The 24,157-nt window shown below is 44.5% G+C and overlaps 1 protein-coding gene across 2 annotated transcripts in view; it reads left to right on the forward strand.

The window, feature by feature from the left end:
* Positions 1 to 331: 331 nt before the first annotated feature.
* Positions 332 to 24,157, forward strand: part of LOC144128453 (cell adhesion molecule Dscam1-like) — a 264,634-nt gene continuing 240,808 nt past the window's right edge. Inside the window, exon 1 of one of the 2 annotated variants that reach the window (XM_077661870.1) lies at positions 332 to 1,287. In XM_077661870.1, the coding sequence (XP_077517996.1) occupies positions 1,215 to 1,287 (73 nt within the window). In that variant the 5' untranslated portion in view covers positions 332 to 1,214. The remainder of the gene's footprint in view (positions 1,288 to 24,157) is intronic. The other variant, XM_077661871.1, reaches the window with a different exon arrangement.

The raw sequence follows: 24,157 nt of genomic DNA on the forward strand, positions 1-24,157 counted from the left end.
GGCCGACGCTTCTTTCAGACTTTCCCAGGCCTCGAACAAAAAAAAAAAAAAGCGGGAGCCTAGAGGAGAGACCAAGAGAGAGTGTGTGATGATTCCAGCGCTGTAAGTTCCCCTCTTCCTTTCAACTTCTTCCCTGGGGAAAGGGGCGAGAAAGAGGAGGGATGGCCTTGAGCAAGGCCGAGGGTGCCTATTGGAGAGAGAGCAGCGCCGGGACCATCAGTGAGGGAAGTAGGGGGAGAACGCGCGCGCACACGTGGTTTGTGACGACGGCCGCGCAACGCGGGGGCGCTCGTGGCGACGGGAAGCAAAGAAGGCCCGCTAAGCGGCTGCTGCCGTTTGGGGAGTCGGCTCGCCGAAGCCGCGAGCTGCCGTCATGCGCCGATCTGCGCCGTGAGCGTCGGGAGTGTCTCCGCCACTCGTCGCCAGTGCCTGCAGTTAAAGCACTTCCTTTCTTCAGTCTGGTCGTCGCCTGGCAGCGATTGCACGAGGACGGCATCATCCAGTTGTGACTACACAGCCTCTTTTTCTTGTTCTTGCTCAAGATCTGCAAAAGAACGTCGTGGCAGTGATGTTTAGGCTTGTTCTGTACCGGTCAGTCAGCATTTCACCGTTACAAATGACGGTATTAAGCACTGCAGGGTAAAACAACAAGCAATTCTTCAAAATTGTCCGGAAGCAAAAGTATAGACAGTGGCCCTGCGCCGGATTCGGCGTCGTTCTGCATTTTATTGATACATCATTTTCATCAAGGAGCCAGCTGAGCAGCAAGGGTTCTGCTCCGCATCGCAGCCAGGGATGAAAATTCACTGCTTCGTTGCCTCAAGAAATCCTCAGTGACTGCCGTCAGCGTCCGACACGTGCGCAGACGTGGCTACAAAATCGAAGCGCGGCGGCACTTGTCTTTGTTGCCTTTCGAGCATTGTTGATGACTCATTGACTTTCAGAAGTGCCAGATTGCCGAGATATCGCTGCCTCACTGCTATCCTCTGGTCATCAATCCCTGCATGCAATTTGCAAGCGCCTTTAGCATTCCTGCACGGACGCGAAAGGAGCACAAAACCACATGCAACAACTTTGTGCGGCGTTACATTCCTACGGAGGAAACATATAATCTTAAGGATACCACTCACCATGTTCTTCCGGTGTATGTGAGTGCTTCGCATCCCTAAAAGCTGGATTACCGTGGTCTAGGGTGGTTTTTCCAGGAAAGCAACATGGGCGTCCAGAGCCGATATGAGACTGCCGTCTTTGTGGCACACATCTGCGTCTACATTGCTGTCGCCACTGGTGAGTTAGTCTTCTTCCGTGCTAAGAAGAGCATATTGCTTTACTACATCAGAATAGAATGACCTTACGTTTAGAGGAAGTTTGTGGGCGTTTTAATGCTTGATGCATATCAGAGGCCAAAGCAACGAACAAGGAAAGGGCGTAGCTGACTTTTTCCGAATGCGCCCACAGTCCTTTTACACACAGGCAGGACAATCTTAAGTGTCACATGCATGAGTATCACTTTACAAGGGCTACGTTTTCTGACCTGTGCGGTAGAGCGGCATCCATCGCTGTTTGTAGAATCTCTCAACTAGTGGAAGTAGTACAGCACAAGCCTATGTATGCGTTGCACTATCTCGCCAGCAAAGATCTCCGTGTTTTGAAGAGGATGAAATTTCGAAGAGTGGTTGCGACAGTTTACTTTTAATTTATTTCCTAAGACAAAGATGCGTATTATAAAAAAAAACATTCTTATAAACCTTGAACTTCTGCTTCGTTGTAAATGACGTAATAATTGGAAGTACTAGCTTGGACATCGCGAAATGTATTTCACTTATTTTTTGAAAATATTTGACCGCACTCACAATGGAAAGAACAAATTTTGTAGCAGCGAGTCTAGCTCAGAAAACAAATAGCGATAAGCATTCAACTCTGTGTAAAATGATATCTTGATTGCTTTGCCGGTGGCATAGGATTTGTTTTCTTGCTGGTATGATTTTATCTTCTGGACTGGTAGTTTTTGTTTGGACACAGGGAACAATATTTTACGTGAGGTGAAGGCTTTGATCAAGGGCAGAGCCCATGGGTTCGTTTTTGTTGAGACAAGTAAGCAGAGGCACTAGCGGGGTCTTTCTGTGTCCTTCTGGTTAACAAAATTCTGCTGACAGAGATTTTTCACGAATGAAAATTCGACAGTAGCGTCTACCCGTGTGGAATGTGGCATGCAGGCAAATGTGCACTGCTCAAGACCAAAGGAACTGTGGAAAATATATATTAGCCGCTCGTAGAGAAAAACTTGCTCCACGGGCCCCTGTAGACTATACCTGGTTCACCGCAATATTTTTGCCGGGCATGGCGTAAAGCCCACCGCAAGGCATGCGTTGCGCTGCCCACCTCGAACGGCTGTTGCGAAAGACTTGCAGCATGGTCCCGATGCAACCGGCGTAGACTCCTTCCTTACACCAAGCCTTTTGCCGCAACGGTCACGCAAATTGGGTAATGACTCGTATATTTTAGCACTTTGTCTATCTCGCCTTTAGAGGGAATAAATATTTAATGAAATGCCGAACATTTTAATTTTTGCAGAAAAAAAAACTGCTGGTGACTAATAATGAGAACGAGTACGAAATGCAGAACTGGAGATCTGAGAAACAAGTTTTAATTCTAATTTTCGAAGTAGCATTATTTCTTTATAGTTTCTGGACATATCGATCAGCTGGGTATGGTGGCGCAATTAGCTTATAAAAAATATCAGTGGCATCTTTGCTGGGCGACTAAAGCTGCTTTCATTTAAAGCACGAATCCTACCATTCTTACAGAATTCCTTTTGCGTGTTATAAGATGTGAGCCACGATGCACTGAAAAATTATCTTCTTGCAACGGAAAGAAACGGCGTCAGATGATAGAACAGGCGACATTTGTGGAAGTAACTGCTTTTTCAAGATGGAAATATACATGAACTGAAGAATCTACGCACTATGTAGGACTTGCCACAAAAAACACAGCATGTGAAATTTCTTAATAGCATCTGTGTTTGGCGTGTTATGATCGGTTGACGCGAGGTTTGTTTGTCTCTGGCGCATCATTTGCGTGACAAGTGCGGAGAATGATGGGACAAGCTGTCTTTCACTCTCCGCAACATAACAGTCTCAACATGTACAGCGGTTTCTATGCTTTCTGCGCCCTAGAAGGTGGAATCGTAGATCCTACTCCTCCTGTTTCAACTGAATTTTCAAGTGTGTTGTGCTGACTAATGTCGTCCTCGGGCAGGTCGGAGAATTTCAACCATGTCTCCGAAGCCTCGCATAGTGCTAAAGCGGACGAGGCATTGCATTTTTCTCACGCCCACGAAGTACATTTTATTTCTTGGACTTAAAGTTAAGCAGTTACAAAGACGTCGATGGACATCCACACGACCAAATAGAAGTGTCACGCGTTAACTCTTTAACGTAAAGTATGAAAAAGCCGACTGTAATACTCTGACTTGTTGAATATTTCGTCGGGTGGAATTTCGTCAGGATTCATTTCCTCTCATAGTATTGGTTGGAACGTAGATTTATTACACCGTAGCTGTCGTCTAGTGGCTTGAGCAAGCGGGAGGAGCGGGATTCCATCCCCAGTGCCACCGGGTATTCACCGGTGATACAATGGGTATACACTCTTCCCTTGCCTGGAGCTCGGCTTCTTTAGAGTGAAATGCTTGAGGAATGGGTCTTTGACCCCATGTTGTCCAATGAAAACTAATTTGTGCCATGGCGCTCTTTGGCCAAAGCTGCCCTTTTGACATAAAAACAGATCATCATGATAATTTTATTACAGACGGAAAAATGTCTTTCGGCTTCGCATAACCGGAGGCCCTCTCTGTTCCGCGTTACAAGAAAATTGTTTATGATTTATGAGGTTTTAACGTCCCAAAGCGACTCAGGCTATGAGAGACGCCGTAGTGAAGGGCTCCGGAAATTTCGACCACCTGGGGTTCTTTAACGTACACTGACTTCGCACAGTACACAGGCCTCTGGAATTTCGCCTCCATCGAAATTCAACCGCAGCGGCCGGGATCGAACCCGCGTCTTTTGGGCCAGCATCCGAGCGCCGTAACCACTGAGCCACCGCTGCGGCGCGTTACAAGAAAAACCAGCAAAGATTATTGCCCTGCTTCAGATAGTCAGGCCTCTTCCAACTGCTTGATCTTGTGTCAGCAGAGACTTCTTCAGCGCACGTGAGGTACTGGGGCTTTTTTCATGTAAGCACGCAAGACTTTCTCATGATTTGGTTCTCTCTTAATATATAAACTTAATTTTCACTGGACTAAGCAGCATTGACACTGCTGAATATCATTCGATAGTTTATATCCCAAAATAATATCAGAAAATTATGTATGACATGAAGTAAAACAGCTTGAAATAAGCATTGTACGCCCTCAGTACACATCTTTTCAAGATTTCCTAAAGTTCTCTCCTTCCTATTCCTTTCCCTATAAGATTACATCGTCAATAAAGAACAAGCCGTGCACTAAAGAGCCTGGAGATATAGGCTCAGAAAGCTGGGCCACTCCATCGCCTTTTCCTGAGTTTTGATTCCATCTCATCGCCAAGAATACACACCCATGTTCAAAACAACGCAGGCTATCCTGGCTGTCATTTTTGCGCCGCGTAGCCTGAAAATACCGTCATGATCTGTCCACGCGCCACTCGATCATTGCCCTATTTCTGCCGCAACATCCTCCACACAACGTTCTCTATTCCTAAGAGCACTGGTCCATTCCTCATGCTTCAGTTTTTCAAAACACACGGAAGCTCTACGCTCCCACATCACCTAATGCATTGTATTGTTGTAGCTTACGTTCTGATATCCTGGTACTCTTCTCCAGGAGCCGTTGCTTTTTCTTGAAAACCGTGCTATTCGTGCAATGAAGAATCTCTAAGAAGCGATAGGCTGGTCGCTCGTGGTACGAAACTGAATGGGAAGTCAGTCCAACTGTGGAATCACCCAGGATGGTAGATTTGTAATAAGGAATTATTCGTTGGCATCCACCCAAGTGCAGCAGTGCGGCTACAAAGAAAAGCTAACAACTCTCGCAGAAGCTTCCTAATTAAAAAATTTCTGCTGTTATTGGGATCGAACTCATGACCTCCGTCTATAGAGGGCAGTCACTACGAATGAAGCTCACAACGACGGCTAGCAGGTGATAGGACGGCAGCGAATTGATCTAGAGCTCCAAGCGGGAACGATGCTAGTATAGTGCGTGGGGGAAACTCTCAAGGTGGAGTTTAGTTGCAATAACGGTAGAATTACTAATTAGCACGTTCCCAATTTGAAGTTGCCGGAAAGTGGTAAACCTTTCTTATTTTCCTCTTTGAGAGGACGTAGACGGGGCTCGTAGAAACAAAAGGGAATCTAAAATACAAACGGTTTAACCATTGCTGCAGATGATGCTGGCACCTCGGTCTACAGCGGTGAGAAATAGCGTCACCTATCGATTGAGGCTTGCCCCTCTTTTTGCAGGTGAGACGTTAATTGGTGGTGAGGCGATTATATGGGCTTCTGCACCAGCGTATTTTCAGTGCATCTTCTATCTGTAATGCCAGAAAAAACCACGAACGTGCATACAAGCCATAAAAACACCAGACGAAGCTGAACAACACAGGAAAAATAGGTCGCGACACAGGGTTTGCATATGCAGACAGGCTTTGTTCGCGTGAGGGAACAACTTTCTTTCCCTTTCGCAGAGTTCCTTTTGTTTGACTCGCGGTAGCCTCCTCCGATCCGGTCGATTGGCCTTCGTCTGAATGGAGAGCGCGCCGCACTTGCTGAAAGGAGCCCGCCTTTACTGTCTGTTTTGTTCCCCTCTTCGACGAGGGCGGAGGTTGCGACCTCGTCGCCACCGACGAATACGAGGGAGCGCCGTTAGTGTAATGAGCCGTCTCCGACATAAATTGCCCGATGGGCTGAGTCTATTGCCGAGCTCCCGCGCGGTGGCATTTTGCACGCGTAATTGGCGGCGCTTGATTGATGATTCCCGGCGCTGGCAGAAAGGACGCTGCCCCAGAACATGAGCACGAAATGGCCTCACCTCGAACTCTGCTTTGCCCTAAAAGTTTTTCAGAATATGAGCGCTGAGTGCCTCAATCTTGATTATAGAGTGCAGCGATTTTTCGGTGCGTGAAAGGACTCGATGAAAGACTGCTGGCCTAGAACTGCACACGTATAGCGTTTGTTCCTGTTATGGCGCCTAACAATAATCGATTGGTTTCTGAATCGTGCTCTGAATGTTTGAAAAAGGGTGTGGCGGTTTGTTAGAAACTTTGTTTTAATGACACTGATGAAATGCATAATGCATGCATTCATTTAGTGTTCATTTTTAGTCTGGTCTTCTGCTTTTCAACAATAGCGGAAAATAAACAGACAGGTCTACCAGGCAATATTTGTTAAAAAAAGCCAAAAACAAAAGTCATTAAGTGCTTTTGTGTAACTGGCAGTGTGTGTACTTATTGTCTGCGTAGTAACCAATCGACATCATTTCCCGCTTCCTTTTTTGACATCGAGAAGCGTGAGGACAGCAGTAAGGAAATTTTTCAGTTGGCGCTACTTTTTCTTTGATGCATTGAAATTATGTGCCGGTGTTCGAACTGTCTGGTACAGCAGAGGTTCTTTCTAACTTCAGTTTGGGTTTTTTGAAAATAACTATTAACCAAAATAATTGTGGAATGGAGGAATAAACAAAAATTGAACACAGACGAAAACACTGACTTCTGAAGGATGCCATCAGAATGTCAAACTAGAAATATAAGCACTCCTAGGTGCGGGTAAGACCTTTCTCATGCAGTGGACGTAGTCGCTCTGATGATGATGTTGATGAGGAGGAGGGGTTGTAAAAGCATACAGTCAAAAGAGGCGAGTCAGGTGCTTTCTCTCATAATGTTCCTCTATCTTGAACGCTTTTTTTTTTCTGCCAACCTGTGACCCCCGCTTCTCTTTAATCATGCCTGGAACACACACCGCGTGAACATCGTTGCAGCACATTATACATTGCGCATCTGGAGGAATACCATGACTTTTTCCGCTATAGCAGAATCACGTTCTAGTTCAATGCAACCTGCGCACAGCTTACACGGGCTACATGGTTGGTGCAGTTTGATCAATAAAAAAATGCATATCAGTTACGCACTTGTGACCGACGAGTGTACAGTGATGCTATGGGTACGCAGTGCATGCCATTTCCTTCCGACTCTGTTAGGCTTGATGAGACAGGCATATAAAATCCACGAGCCTTATCAGTGCATAAATGTTCCGGATTCGGAATTTAGAATTTACTTCTGCGCTAGAGTGAATTTTCAGATCGCAGCTTTTTTTCTGTTAGCTGCTACTGTTCGGTGGAAATCGTCACAAATTTATGGGACTCCAAGAACAGATAAAAGGTAATGAGGCAAACTAAGGCGAACAGGTTAACCAGAAGCAGATACCAGTCTCCAACGTTACACTGAGGTAAGGTGAAAAAGTGATATTAACGTGGAACGAGAAGAGAAAAAAATGAAACTAAAAGACGGATACGAGCAGCGCTCCTCAATCTGTCACAACTTTTCCACGGGCTGTTGATGGCCAGGGCCACACGTTCAAAGCTTTTAAATAGTTCTTGCCTAGTGTTAACGGGAACTTCTCCGCTTGCCCTTCACTCCGGCCGACACGTCCCGGCTCTTATCCACTGTAATGTTCCCAATAAGCGTTTTTTTCGGGCCGCTTGATTAGCGGCCTCTGGGTGGCGGAGAGAGCGCACGTTTTCTGCCTGCTGCCTGGGCCGCTCGAGGCCCTAGATGGATCGATGGAATCGACCCTTGGCGCGGTCTGTGCCACGGCCTGCTCGCTAACGTTCTCGCCTCTGTAAGCCTCTCCAAGCTCGGAGCCTGCCCAAGACTTCCGCAAGCAACGCCGCCTTGACCCAGCACGCCCCTACGCTTGCCCTTCTTTATGCGAGCAGCCCCGCGTCTGGCGTTCTCCGAGTCGATCCTTCTCTTCCTCCTCCTCTTCCTCCTCCTTGCTGACCCCTTCATCCTCCTCCCGCCTACTAAGTTTCTGGCAATCGACACTCCCCCGTGTTCCAGCAGGTTACTGGCCGACGCACCCCTCAATCATTAGCTGCCCTCTTTGTTGCACGCTTTATGCCACCTGGCTGTGATCCCGACGAGCTCCTCCTTGCTTTTGTTGTCTCCATGCCGAGGGTTTTAAAGCTGTTATGGCGTTTTTCCTGTCATTATCAACGCCCTCGGAATGGCAGAGGATGCACAGACTGAAGATGAACGCCCCTTTTTCTGGGGCATTTTTTTTTTCAGGGTTAATTAAACAGTGAGATATATGCGGTATACAACATGAAGTACCATAGCCGTCATGTACAGGTGCTTCTTATGCCGGTTAGTTATATACAAAAAATGAATTAGAGTTTTATTATTAGCTTCCAACACTAAAACCAATTCGCCAGAAAACGGTAAATAAGTAAAACGACCAGTAAGTAGCGAATAATTTAGACGCTTCAGCTTTTCTCGGAAGGTACCTAGAAATGAACTGCTGCAGTTCTTGGAAATAATATAATCTCAGAGTAAGTGTGTGATCGCCCTGCAATTGTCGCACGGGGAGCTTCGTGACATCGCGTCTGCATGGTCACCTACCAAATTCTAAAGGAAGCAGCGGAGCAGTGAGCGAGAGGAGTGTGTAGCAAACTTTGTTGCCCCTGCGACAAAATTCTACAGGTATGTCTTACATATCCGCAGATATCATACCATAGTATATAACATACGATATCATACCATGTCGAGCAAAACGAACTGACAGCAATATCACCATCGCCCGTGTTGTAGTGGCATGTTGTAACAGCGCAGAGACCATCACCACCACGCCACTCACGCTTGCGAGCGCGAGCATCGAAGACAGCACTTGGAAGACTGCGATCAACTCGGACACTTCCTCACCTGGCTACATCAGCTCGGACTCTCCTACGCTGGCTAGGAGTCACTGCGCTGCGCCGGTATCCGTTGTCGAGAGAATGAAAAGTGGCAACGCTAGTCGGTTATTCGCCTCGACGACTGGCACCAGCACCGCACGTCGATGCCTAGTCAGCTGAAGAGCAAAGCGTCCGAGCCGTTCGCAGTCTTCCCGGTCGCTGTCTCAGCGTTTCAGACCCCCGCTAGCCGCGCGGGGGTCTCTTTGCTTTTATGATGGTCAATACAACATGTTAATAGAGACGTAGCTCTCCCTTTATACATTTAGAAAGGCACATAGGCGGCGATAAAGTGGCCAGCGCTGTTGGAAGATGAAGTCCGCTAGTTCCTCAAAAGGCCACGAGATGACTCTTCGCTAAGTGGACAATTTGTGCGCGTTATTCAACTTGATACACGGCTCAATACCGCGCTTTGATGGCAAAACAATTATTCTCGCCTGGCCGTCTCTCTTTTTCCCCTTTGTCCTCAGAATCGGCCACTTTCCAGGAAAACTTGTTCGACTTAAGAGTTTGACACGCTGGTCCCTACGGATGCTTGGGTGTCCCTAGATTGCATACTTTTTCGCAAAGCTTAGTAGTTCTTTTACCATTGCATACGGCTTTATAACACGTCATTGTCCATATTAATTGGTGCCGCTTATTAGTAACACTAATCAGCAAAGTGTTCCTCTGAAATGTTTCGCCTAATTTTTGGTGTGAATTGCTCCTACAAGGCCTTCCTTTATATTTATCTTATTGTATGGATATTCACCAGTGCTGCATAGGTAGTCTGCCCGACTCACAACCCAAACGAAAGCGTTTCGTTCCCGTTTGACCGCCTTTTTCGTTTACGCAAAACACTTTTTTTACGCCACTACCCTCTCAACCAATCAGGCTTCTTCATCCGCAGAAGCTCCAACACTATCCCATTAAAAAAAAACAGCGCTAACCACATGTCTATAGCGTGGTTAAGCTGAAGCTAAACGCCAAGAATGAAGCGCCAAGTGATACCATCTGGCTTATAGTTCAACGAGAGAGTTGATGTATATTTTGGTTTCCTTCAGCAAGGCGTCAAGACTTGAGCGGTAGCAGATGCCGTGATCACACGCTCCGTTTAGAGGTGCGTGAGTGGTACTTTATCTGGACGCTGGTGCCCGGTGAATTTGGCGTGTCCACACCTATACATCTTATACCATGGCTTTATGATTTCTCAGAACCACGTTTGTATCGTGCCTATGTAGGCTTGCTAACGATAGTGTACTGGACAGCCTAAAAAGCTTTGTAAGCAGGCAGGAATTAAGAAGTTTTTTATATTAATTTGCTATGCATTGCGAGGAAAAAAACGAATGGAAATGAGAGGAGCGATAAACGCGGATAGTGCACGACGATATTAAAATATTATATTATGTGACTTGATATTATTAAGTGGACAAGGAACTCTAGCTGCAGGTAATTTTCATTTTGAAATCTGGATTCCAACACGCATCTGTAAATTTCAGAAAGTCTGGATAATTTGTTTCTTGCCATGTCTGTGTACTGCTTTCGCCTCACACAAGCTGGATAATGTCTAGCGCATTCAAACAAAAACACCTCTTTCAGTCGTGGACATGAAGAATTATTTATTTTGGCACTCTTGGCAAGGCTTGCCTATGTAAAACATAGGAAACACAAAAAAATCAGACACACAAGCACGCAGTTGCATATATAAAAAATTCACGCAGATGCAAGTACGTAGAGAAATAGAGAAGGAGGAATTTTTTATGTGAACAACTAATAAGAAACTGCTCACGCAGTTTATAACCTGATTATGTGCCGCTTGCTAAGCTCAGAACTCACCGAAAAATGTTTGTGGAGAGCGAGAATCAAAGATTGTTTAAAGCATGGTCGCCGAATGCGGTTTCAGTGTCCTGTCAGGTGATTTCTTGGTTCTCCAGAAGAAAAGCCATTCACAAGACGAAGAGTGCAGTGCTAGATGACAAAATGCCAGTATATATATTTTTGCAATTGTCCGTTTAACTTTGTGGATGACCACATTATTTTCCCGCGACTGTTGCAGAGAGTTGTGAAAGAACATCACAAAGCTAGTAAAAAGGCGACCAACAGTTTGGGTCTCATTGTTTACATCGAGGTATTGATAACCGTCTAGCAGTTTGTCATTTCTGCACGCTTTTGCATCTATTTCTGTCAAACACAACCGAGAAAACATTGTTATTCTTTTCTTTTTTTTCTGTCTCATTCTTCGACTTCCTGTCGATGACAAATTGTCCTCCAGCAGTGACACAAGCTAAATAAAGGTAAATCAGCTCAAAACACGGGACGAAGGAAGAAAACGACACACAACGCGACACACAAGGCCTGGCATTCACTGTTGACGTGGAGCCACTGTAAACGTTTCACTCTTGTTTCCTTTGCTAGTGTACAGTGTGAACTAAAAAGAAAAGGACAATTCGGTCAAATACAACACGGTATCCTATTGGCATTCTCTTGGCGCAAACCCTCGTTGGCTACTAGAGATGAACCCGCCCTTTCTTCGGTCATCACTCAGCAGTGTGTTGCTCGCTGCTCACGAAATCGAGTGGTGCAAGGAAGCCTTCGTGAGCCACCAAGAAGACACACCATGTCTGGCAAGGCATCTGTGGTTGGCATTTCATTCTCCTGAACTATATTTTGTTGCTGCTGTTTGAGAGGCGTGGAACCTTAGAAGCGCTGACCCCTTTTTTCTGTAAATTAGACATTAAATTACAGAACGCCACAATGTCTTAGCCAAATATGCGGCGAGTTCTGACAGGGACACTTCTAAGCTCGCAGTTGCAGCTATCAGACAGGATAATATTTCAAACCATGCTTATTGATAGCAGATATTTTAAGAGAGGGGCAGGCGTTTTAACCGAAAAATAAAGAGACCACGATTCTCAAGAAAAGTAAAGCTTTCTACTCTAAATGCAAAGGGCAGAGAAGTAGAATTGATTTGTACAGGAACCGTTTAAATACTGAACAACATAAAGGTGATTTTTATAACATCAATTACTTGATCTTCATGACCACCAATAGGCATATTGGTCTTATTTTAGCAGCACGATAATCGCGAAAGCCCTGAAAGACCATAACAATTTGTTAACCCTGATGCACATTGATGCACCTTTGGTACTAAATGATTTTATATTCGCTAAAAAGTGATCAGTAACAATGACATCGCTCTTGAAACTTTCGCATTTAAAATAAGTGCCACAAAATGCCTGCATTGTTACTACGTTGTCCTTACTGTGCGTAGGTTTTATTGATTAAAAATCATATTTGTCAACTTTCCTGCACTATTCCTTGGTAGAAATGTAGAAATCTTGATTAGCGAAAAGATTCTTTGTACTCAATATTTGCTGACTGCGAATGCGTCGATATATATTCCAGCATGCTTCATTGATAGGTCGGAATACTGCCCTTTTACAGAATTTTGTAAACGATGCTGTTTTTCTGAACGTATATTAAAACAATATTCGTCGACAGCTTGAAATAAACATTTATCTCCCTAGTGCACGGTATTCTTTAGAGTAAAACATTTTCTCACATAGCATGAAAGGCTGTTCTTGCTCAATGTTAATTTCATGCAACGGAAGGCGACAGCTTCCCCTGCCGCAGACGTTCATATACTTTGTTTAACTGTGCTTTTTTGGTAGGCTCCGATAATTCCCCGCTTTCTCAACCGGGCAACCCACCAAATAACTCAAATGTAAACTCTCGTTAAATACGTATGGTAGGGTAGCATTGCGTAAAGCGCTTGGAATGACTGCGAATCCGAACACAACACTTCTTATAGATATTTGCCTCCAGTGCTGTCGTCACCGTTCTTCATCACGAAATAACAGATGAGCTGAAAACCTCATCAAACGATTCAAGACACCAAAGAGAGAAACACTTTCTCTGGCATTGCCAGTTAAAGTATTCATGAGTAACACGTGATTCATGTTACTCACTTGATTATCCGGCTTTCCTGTGTTGGTCGTCCGTTAACAAGCCTCACCAGTGATGAGAATCTTGAAATAGCTTTATCTCTACCTTCTGTTATCTCATTTACTTTCTGTTCTTTCTACTATAAGTGTTAGCAGCAAAGCTATTAAACATTGTACCACGCCTTATTTCATTCTCGCGAAGGAAGCGGAAGAAGCATACTTTCTCACGAAGATGACGAACGCAAAGGGCGTGCAAGGAATATGGAAGTGTGAATGCGAGGGCAGAGCGCGATGATTCAGAAAAAGGCGACACTGCCATAAAAATGTGAAGAATGAGAGGCAAACGGAAATCCTATTATGGGCAGAAAGCGAGCCTGGACGCTAGAAGGGACGAGTTTAATGTTCTCATTTAAAATTCTAAGGCGTTGATTTATATGCGCATGCACAAGCGTCCCATCCCGTCGTCCACGCGAATTGCGCAGCGCAGGCGCTTCTTGGTCGTTTTCTCAGTGTCCTGCATAGGCGACTTCTGCTGCACCCTATTTTATCTCCTTCTTCTTTCGCTTGAAGGAAATGAAATAAATGGTTGAAATTGGTTTGCGTAACATGTCACGTACTTCCACTATCGCTCTTCTGGCACGTATTCTTGTTTTATTTTGAAGCGTGGATTTTCCTATGCTGACGGCAAGCTTGTAAGGCCGGCAATGGCCTAAAATACAACTTTAATATAAATACATTAATTCAACGAGATATGAAACTGTCTCATGTTACCAAGTTTTTTTTTTCCTTTTTTTCTTTTGCTCTTTCCTTTGTGCTGCAACCTCAAGAAAGTGAATTCTCTAAGAATAATAAATAATAATAATTGGTTTTTTTTGGGGAAAGGAAATGGCGCAGTATCTGTCTCATATATCGTTGGACACCTGAACCGCGCTGCAAGGGAAGGGATAAGGGAGGGAGTGAAAGTGGAAAGGAAGAAGGAGGTGCCCTACTCGGTGGCGCAGACGCAGCGCGTCAGTCTTTAAGAATGCTGTTCCAAGATTTGCGCAAGCTGCATCTAGCGCTGTTTAAAATGAGCCATCGCTCCGTGTTTGATGGCTTCACAATTTTAGGAACACTAGATAAAAGTGAGCGAGTTGAAAAAGCCATTCCCCAGGGCAAAGAAACGTTTTGTAGCCTGCGCGAAATTCCGTTTCTTTTTTCACTTACCTGGAAAACAAACAGCATCAAGTGAAGCACTACACATTTTCATCATGAATGGCTACCGAAACTTTCTTCCAGAGCTGACACCTAAGATCATTCAAATGACCAATTCTAAGATCCCAATTTTGGTTCTCAACGCACTCAGCAAAAGTTGAACATGAACATTAATGAAGGGTAGTATTAGAGCCAATATGCAAACGGAGCAAAAAGGATGTCGCGCAAACTTAGTTCCAAGTTATTGTGGCGTTAATTGTTCTTAGCTCTCATTAAGTCTGGAACTCGTGCTGGCGTCTGTAAGCCCACCGACATGCAGCCTCTGCTAAAAATACATCACCCACCTACAAGCCCGGAGCTTGTCATCCAGCATGTCTGAGTCTCCCGCATACGAGGGAGATATTTAAATATTCCTCCTCTCATATCTATCCATTCTTTTGAAGTCACGGCCATTTTGCGCTGGATCATTCACGTTGAAGTGTGGTATCTCTCCAGTGATATTTCTTTGGGTGTGACAGAAGTGAAAGTTCAGAAAGTGAACGCTTAGACCACTTATTTAGAATTCTTTTTTCTTTCGTTCATTTCGCTTTGGAAATAAAAACGCAGCCATTTTACGATTACAATGCACGATATTTATGTCAATATATTCATTTTTATTATTTATTGAATTGCCAGTGCGCGTTACTCTCTATATATATGCTGGAACACAGATTAACAATGGTAAGCAAGTGGTAAGCTTTTTAAACAGTATATTTTATTCTAACAATACCCTTAAAGATAAAAAAATTCTCACCTAAGCACTCGGGTGTCCTTTACGAAACAGCACAGCCTATTGCGATGACGTGAAATTCGTTATCATCACTATTGATGTCGCAAAACGATTGTAACATTTTTCTCGCCGGATTCATAGAAGGATGCGCGTATAACTGGTAGAGAAAAAAGTTGCCGCAGTTTTTCTTTTTTTTTTTTTACAGAGAAGGTGACAGAGGATTTCATCAGCAGGAAAAGGGAGGAGTGCGGGGGGATACGGGTATTAAGTGTATTAGCAAGCTGACAGTGTGATTTTTCCGCACGCATGCATTCAAGCCGTGCAGTTCCTGTTTGAAAAAATATGCGCCCAGAGGCTACGCCAAGGACGCCAGAAGTCAACATAAACGTAAACCGAATGACGCTGTAAAACTCAGGCTGCGATATGTAAACGCAAGACCCACAGATATGGAGGGGTCACCCCGCGTTTCCTCTTCGCATATTGAACCCGCATGGCTCTATATTTACGACCAAGCTCAAGCGCTTGCATCGTGGGGTGATTTTATGGCATTGTACTATGAACCAACGCCGTTGACTGTGCACAAAAGGCACGGGAAAGAAAATGGTTTCGCCTTCAAAAGTGCATTTTTTTCCTACCCACGAATGTTCATGGTGCCTCCACTCTGGCACTTGCTTACAGCGGTTAAAAACAACAAAATACTTATCAACATAACTCGATAAATAAAATGTGACATAAGTATTGAATATTTTCGTTTTCGGTCACAGAATACAAAACTTTTCTGCTTAACAATGGCAGTTTTGTTGCGCAAAGCTTCTTTTTGGTGCCTCAGCGAAGCTGTACCAATTCAGTTCGTGATAATGCTGGTCAAAAGGGGAAAATGGCTTTCCAAAGGCTACCCGTAAAAATGTACGCTTTATTACAGCTTAAACTGAAAAACATGTTTAAGCCTTGCGGCATTATAAGAAGAAACTCAAGTGAGTTAAATTTTATGCAACTTTATTGCTTTGAAAGGAAGAACAAAATGCCTTGAAAGTAGCTTGAAGGTTTTTTTTTGTTGTTGTAGAAATTAGTCTGAACCGTGTTAGTTTTGCGAACGGAATTTTTGTTGCAGTTCACACGTACATTTTCTATCCTTTGGAGTGAACGGACATAACATTGAAAATTATATAATTATTAAGCGTTTGTTTTCTGACGTGCCTAGACTGAACTTGTCAGGCTCCTCTCAGACAATTACAGGACATGTGCATATTTGCTCATTGCATAAAACGTGAATTAAATTGAACGCTGTCATTGAATGGCTTCGTGACACAGCGACCCCATGAGGCGCGTAGCGCACTAAGTTTCGTTCAGAAGCGTCAAACTATTCGCCACTTTATTTTAAGCGGATGGCATTGGACTTCAGATCATGCGATTTCATGCCCATTAATCTCAAAAGTGGCTGATTTTCGAGTGGGCGATAACGTCACAAATTCACGCAACCTTGTTACATCACAACCTTCCCACCATGAAAAGTGACAATTAAAATAAATCAATTAAATTCTATTCACTTGAAACCTTATCACGGTGGCGCTACCCATCACCCGATTTCGCGTCTTCAGTTAGCCACAAAACCCGCTGCTTGGTCGCGAGGGCGATGACGTCACAAGGTCACGCGACCACTCCACCGGTGCCACTATTTCCATTGAAATCGATAAAGAGCGAGACAATAGATGGTAAAAGGTCCAATGGAAGGCGTCAATTGCATCTGGCCTACCTACATAGATGAAGACACTAAATAGACCCATGAAGAGGAAGTGGATGAAAATATACTCAGCGCGTGATTTTGTGTGTTCCAATAAGGGCACAATGAAAGTGACCTTTTTGTGTTTGTAGCCCGGGTTCATTATTATTATTATTATTATTATTATTATTACTATTGTGTTTGTAGGGAAAGGACTGAGACTGACGCAGACACAGAAAGATAAAGCAGCAAAATTGCTACTAATGTTATCGCATTTCATTCTTAAGGGGTGTAAAAGTGTCCCCATAATTTCTCCTTTTTGTTGAATACGTTGCTGCTTAACTGAAAAAAAAAGATATACATATTCCCATATTCGTTCCCGTTTTCTCCTTACACTCTACAAAGACGCACGAAGTTGCGGCCTGTCGTAGCCGCAAAACTATTTTTTATTCAACATGAATTCGGAAATAAAAGCTCTTGGTACCTTCCGATCGCCGAAGTCGAAGCTGGGATCAGAGTTTGTTCTTTCCAGCTTTTCCCCCTTGCTCCTAAGCGAAATCCAATTCTTGCTTTCGGCCGCATTCGGGCATGAAGGTCTTGCAGAACTGCATCCAGGTCATGACGCTAGCACGAGAATTTGCTCATTACAGCTTCCTCTCCATCTTCCTACCCTCACTCAAGACGAGAGCTTCCCGACGTCAACAGCGACGAAGGGATGTGTTCCCCTGGTAAGACCGCAGCTGTTCCCAGAACAGCACCCCATTCCCTACATACGGGCACAAAGAGAAGGCGCGCATTAGCGGCGGACGCACCGCGACACGCTTTATTCTCGCTCGTCATACGCGGCACCGTGCAAAGCCTATCCTATGGCGAAACGGATCCTTCCGCAACACGTCCGGGCCCTGCATCGAACCGCCGGGTGATTGGTTTTTGTAGCTAACCATAATCTTTTTACCTCCCTCTTTGTTGTCGGCGCGTCGTCTACAGACTGGCCACCAAGCTCCTTTCTGGGCGCCTGACTTCGTAGACAGGGCACCACTGCTCGAGAAAGCAGCGTCGATGGATCGCATACAGATGCAACTGGCTCGGTGCTGCGTTCGACGGTGCCACCTTGCAACACGCCTGTTACCGACCGAGCTCTGTTGGCGAGAAAAGAAAGAGTGGGTGGAACGACTGTGCTTACGTTGATGTCTTGGCGACTGGGAGCCTTATTGGACTGAAGCAGCTGTATGCCGCAATGCCACTGCTATTTTGTCAGAGCTCGAAAGGCCTTCGGTATTACCAATATCGTCCCCTACGCCCACCATCCCCACTCCCCTTTAGGCAAATCGTTCATGTTGGATGGCGCTGCGAACAACATCGTACTTTCTGTGTCCATTCCCATAGGCTCTCTAGTAGCCTAGATTTTGCCTGGTGCGAAATCTAAGAGGGAGAGCAAAGTAAAGAAGGGAGGAAGGCACCAACCATTCTTTTGTTCGGCTGCGGATGTGGAGCCTCGAATTTTCTGCTGAGAAGACAAAAAAGACAAAAAAAAACAAGAGGTAACATCTCGTATGCAAATAGAGGAAGCCAAGGAAGCAAGCATAACAAGGAAAGTGAGGAATGGGGCAATGACTGTCCAGCGCATCGTCTATCGCAAAGCAGCTGAGTGGGACAAAGTTCTGTGCGCCGTCTGGAGTTGCACATCCGCTCAGCGTTTTCCATCTCTCTATGCTCCCCAAGTCCTTCTACCCACTTTGCTATGATGGTAGAGACTGGTGCTGAAGGCGACTGCCGCAATGAACGCCACAGAAGAGCGTAGGTAGAGAGACTCGGAGAGAGGACGGTTCCTCCCGTTCTGTATGCAGCTCGTAGGAAGTGCGTTGGGTCCCCTTTATGTCCGCCTGAATGCAGAACAGCGCGCTCACTCGGAAACAAAGGCGGGAAACGGAGTGAAACAAGGAGGAAACGCCGACTCAGCATTCGTGCCGGGGCGGAGCGCACCAGTCGCTTTTTTTCCGCTTTACGACTGCCGATTCCATTTCTTTCTCTTTCCGCATTATTCATAGTAAGCGGGAACCAGCTTTCCCTTCTTCCCAACTATTTTTTGTGTAGTTGTTTTTTGCGTGGCAGCGCTCCGTCTTTCACCTGGTACGAGCAAAACAATTTCTTAAATCTCACTTTAGTCTAAGTTTCCGATGTTGCTAGCGGTGGAGGTATGACAAGCCAGTTGATTGATATAGTATTGCTGAATCTACGCACGTTATAAATGAATCAAACTATTATGATTGGATTTTAATGCAGAGAAAGGAAAGTAAGCACATCTCGAGTCACGTTCACGAGAAAATGAGGCTAGGACTTAAACAGGTAGACAGCCGGCAGATATGTTAACTTTTCTGAAGCATTAATCCTGAGAAATTTAAAATTGCTGAAGGAGCCTAGGAGATATAGGCTGTCCTTTTGAATCGTGGTGAAACTATCATACTGTTTTTATTTTTCATACGCAGGAAGACAACTTGAGAACGTGCGTATACCCTGCATGTGCGGGGGGCGGAGATTTCTTTCTGCTATTTAATTTCCTTAAACTACCTGTTAACTGTCTCAGCATCACGTAGATAAACCTGCTCGGACCTGCAATCAAAATGAGAAGCCCGCGAGAGATATTGGGCCTGAATACAGTTCAATCGTAGTTCGCACCGCTCGATTTTTTTTTTTTACTGATTGATGCGCTACCTCATAACATTCCTAATCTCTTCCGTCCATTCTTGAATCAACCCACTCTATGAAGGCACTGTGAGCCATGTGCGTTTTTCTATGTAACTCTAGTTGATATCGGTCTGTAAATTCTATATACACCACCTTATCATGATTACATAATCCGACGAGTTTTCACTGCAATCAACCTATTCCTTTAAGTTACTATACTAAAGGAATCGCTAGGAAACCTTAACAAATTAGATGTCCGGCGAGCAATGATGCTCTTCTCTAGCCATTCTAAATACACCATTACGACGCACTTCTTGACCACAGCTGAAATATTACCAGGAGCGGGTTCTAAACAAACACCTGCCAGTGTTTAACGCTATTCACTACTCACACCACTTGGCCACCACATGTTACGTTATATTAATACATCCTTAGGCTCGCACATGAAGACAAAGTGGAAGTTTGGGCGAGTTGTTTCTTCATTATCGGAACAGCACAAAGGTGGGGACGGGAAATAGGACACAGTCGGTGCCTGTGTCCTGTTTTCAAGTCCACGTCTCTGTGCTGTTTAGATGATAACGGATGAAGAAAAAGAAGCTGATGCTTGGTGCGGGAAAGGTGTTGCATAATGTTAAAATAAAAATAAACCACTGTCGCTGCTGTCTTCGAACCGAGCCGACGCATTTATTTTTTTTTTCTCAGCAGAAAATCTAGATGACAAAGAAAAAAAAATTGGTGATTAGGCAGGACAGCGTCAAAATAAACCTCACACGAAGCAATTTTTTTTCCTGATTCACTGTGTGTTGTAGTCACTGTGAAGTTTAGCTTGAAGAGCTCAACCACCCTTGTGCGCCAAAAGACTGCGGACGCTCGTGCTTCTAGATAGGGAAGGCGTTTGCGCCACTTTGGCCACAAAATGGCGAAGGCCATGAATCGATGGCCGTTAAGAGCCGGACAATAAATATGCGCGCTTCTGTAGCGGACACTTCTAATTTCGCCCCCTCTTTCTGGGTCTATCAGAAACGCGTTCAGGATTTGTCTACGGCAACAGGGAACAAACAATTTGGAAATCTTTTCTGCGCACCAGCATCATTATGATAAAATATCCTACTTAACTTCAGCGCCTCTAAATTAAGTGGTACCTTTAATAAATCTACAAGGTAATTGAGGATTAAAGTTTCGCCTTGATATCTAATGCGAATGGCTGGAGTATTACTTCAGTTACCTTCACATGTTTTGATTATGATTTGGTATTTTATTCTCACAACGTTGGAGCACTGTACTAGTAAACTGGCACGGAGACGGGAAAAGAACCTATTAAATCCCTCAAAATTTAAACAGCTATTAAACTTTTTACAGGTGCTGAAAGAGTAAAACAAGAAAAGCTTCTGGGCGCTATTTAATTTAGTTTGGCGTGGCGCGCGCCCAATATACCCTATGGCTTCCGTCAGCGAGTGTCAGCTGTAACCCAATTTTTTGTGTGCTAAACTGCACAGCTTGACTAAGGGTGCCATCTGTAATTGTTTCAAGCAAGTTAAGGGGGTTCTGCGATGATGGTTTGTTTAATGGGGGTTTAACGTCCCACAGCAACTCAGGCTATGAGAGAAGCCGTAGTGAAGGGCTCCGAAAATTTCGACCACCTGGGGTTCTTTAACGTGCACTGACATCGCACAGCACACGGGCCTCTAGAATTTCGCCTCCATCGAAATTCGCACACCGCGGCCGGGATCGAAGCCGCGTCTTTCGGGCCAGCAGCCGAGCGCCATAACCACTCAGCCACCGCGGCGGCCGGTGCGGCGATTAATTTCACTTATTGCTTTGTTGCATCCTAATCTCCGTAGATCACTTTCTAAACTTTTTATTCCAGCTCCTTTCGCCACTACCACCGCAGTGGCGTAGTGGTTATGGCTCCCGGCTGCTTACCCGAAAGACGCGGGTTCCATTCCATCCGCCATGGACGAATTTCGATGGAGGCGAAATCCTAGAGGCCCGTGTACTGTGCGATGTCAGTGCACGTTAAAGAGCCCCAGGTTGCTGAAATTTCCGGAGCCCTTCACTACGGCGTCCTTCACAGGCTGAGTCCCTTTGGGACGTTAAACCTCTATAAACCAAACCAATCCTTTCGTCATGGATAAGCGCGACATTAGAGATAGTCTCTTAAATCTGGTAACTCAAGCTGTGCATCTCTCATTCTTGTGCGATGATGTGCCACATCGCGTATACCTTTAAGATTGAACTTTTTTCCTTGCTTAGAGTGGTATCGTTTTTTTTTTCTGCAAATCTTTTTCGTGATAACTTTCAAATTGTGTTTTTCATGCCCATAAGGTGTCAGAAAATTTCCGCTGCAAAAAGAAGGCTATAAAGTCAATTTCCATAACTATTTTGAAGCTTGGCACTTCAGTGCCGAGTGACAACGCTGTCCCGAATGAGGTCACAAAGTGGTTCGAGTGTGCAAGAAATACGAAAATCCTCTTAGAAAGCTCTGATCCACAAACAAAATAAAAATGCGCTGGAACTCTTGGAATATACTAAAAATTGCTTTATTTGGTCAGCCGACCTGGGGGATAAATGTGTTCTCCCTCCATTTTTTTCATGTGTGCACATACTGAAACTCAATTGTTCTAAACAAAAGCACAGTGCGTAAAATCGACTTTCGTGGGCCGTTGAACCACTCAGTTCAGTCAATATTTTTGCGGGGTGGTGGGCGTTCATGTTAGCTTATCTATTTTGTACTCGGTGGTGACCTCGTGATTTCAAAATCTTGTGAGCCAATAATCTTGTGAGCCAATCGCATTTACGTATTTACGAAAAATAAAGTGCGCGACTTTTCCGCTTGAGCTGATCACTCGACTGTGGGACTGTGAACTGTCAGGTTATGGCACGTTTTCTTTATATCAAGTTTCCCGGTGACCTTCAAGGGAAAGCGGCGGGGACTTTTATCTTGCACTTTACCTGACTGGCAGCCCGCGTGGCTACTGTTGGCTATAGGATTGCCTCTAAGCCTCAGGAATATAATTTTTCACTTGACCTCGACAACTGGAACGCTAGATTTTCTCAGCCAATCTGGGCGTATGCCGACCATATAATCTTTACGAACATGCCCTATTTAACCGAGGCGTAAAAAGCAGCTTTTTTGCGACTAAAGCGTGTAGTGCACTGTTGGAAGACTTTTATTGATGTGCTTCATGTCGTAGCAATAAGGAATGGCCTTTTTGTACGAACTTTCAGCTTCTCTACTAAAGTAGGACCACCGGCATCAAGTCAATTGCCTGCATTTGCACTAAGCTCCAAGTGCCTGTTTCCAGTGCTTTGAAAAATAAACAACATCAATGGTCAGATGTGTCTTGCGTCCTCATAAAATGCTTTCGCTTTTGGTGACGCACTATGCTTTTTGGTGAAGGGCTGATTCTTACGGTTGACAAAAACTGATAACCGCAATAAAAAATTTAAACTGTAGAATTAAAAGAAGCATGCATAGCTAAAAGAGAGGAATCATGCGAGCTATGCTATGTATTTGTATTTATTACTTGGTGTGGTAAAACTTTATTTTGCATAATTTTGATGTCGCCTCTAGTGCGCCCTCTCGAGGTTCGGGCGGAAAATCTTCGACCCCTGTACCCAACAAATACTAATGCCACCAAAACAAAAAAAGACACACACACAAAGTGAAAAAAGGGGAAGCCTTGTCAACGTTTCGACATGTCAAATTTCTGACTATTTTGATTACGAAGCTTGGAAAAAAGAGATGCAGCTACGTCAAGTCCTGAATCTTGATCTCACGTCAAGATGGCATGTGGTGACTTCCAGTATGCGCGTCTTTTACACAATTCACTGCAAGGGATGAAGCTTATTGCCGGTGGTTTCAGCTGGTTTTGTGGCCCATGATTGTGTTTCGGCGGTACGCAAGTTCGTGCTTACAGCCCCCATTATCAGGTTAGTATGCAGGCAAACACAAGCAAACTAAATCATAGACTATTTGTTGAGATTAGCTGATGCGATATTTTGAGATCATGCATACATTACGTTTCAGATTACTTTCCACATTTTTTACCACAAATAATAAGTGTTACAAGAAAGTTGTTTTCGCACGTACACTACATGAACATACAAACACAAAATGACAGGGTAATTGTCGTCCGGCTTCATCGCAACAAAGCATCACTTATTTCATTTTTAGACCTACTGCAGCTAGTGTGGATTTGAATAGAGTAAACTTACAGGAGGTGTCACTCCTAGACTAATCTGGAGAGATACACAGCGGAGAGAAGGAGAGAATTAAATACACGTCGCTCCTTTTTCAGCCGCGCTGTTTATCTTAGATATGGAACTCACACAGGCACAAAATGCTAGTTCAGTACTCCGTTTGGTTGAAACTTCCTAACATGCGCATGTTAGAGACAATCGCCTAAATCCGATTAATAAGGGATTCAAGGAGGTGGCGATCAACGAGTAACTTCTGCCTAATGCAATAAAGATTTTCGTCGGCGCGTTTCTCTCACCTTTATAGCTGAAATTTAAAAAAAAACTATACATAAAAAAGAAATTGGGCGTGGGAAAAGCTTCCCAGACTTCTCACAGCAAAGAGGCCGGTCTGCGATTCAAGAATATTTAGGCTTTTCTTACTTGGGGCAATGAAAAACGAGAGCAAGTAAGAGAAAAACAGAAAGAATTAGCTTTTGTTGCAAAAAAAAGGAGACCGGAGCGGATTATGCGTGAGGTCATCAGTCCAGCTTTCTCTGATGCTTTGGCGATGGCGACTAGCGCCTACTGGTCTCTTAGGGTGCCGATGGCCAGCGTCACCTCCCACTGCTCCAGCGCAGCGTTGGGCGGCTTTCAGTGGTTGAGTTTAGCTGCGAACGTCCATGTAATGTGTGTAACTATAAGAATAT

The sequence above is a fragment of the Amblyomma americanum genome, chromosome 4 (assembly GCF_052857255.1).
Source record: "Amblyomma americanum isolate KBUSLIRL-KWMA chromosome 4, ASM5285725v1, whole genome shotgun sequence".
NCBI lineage: Eukaryota > Metazoa > Arthropoda > Arachnida > Ixodida > Ixodidae > Amblyomma > Amblyomma americanum.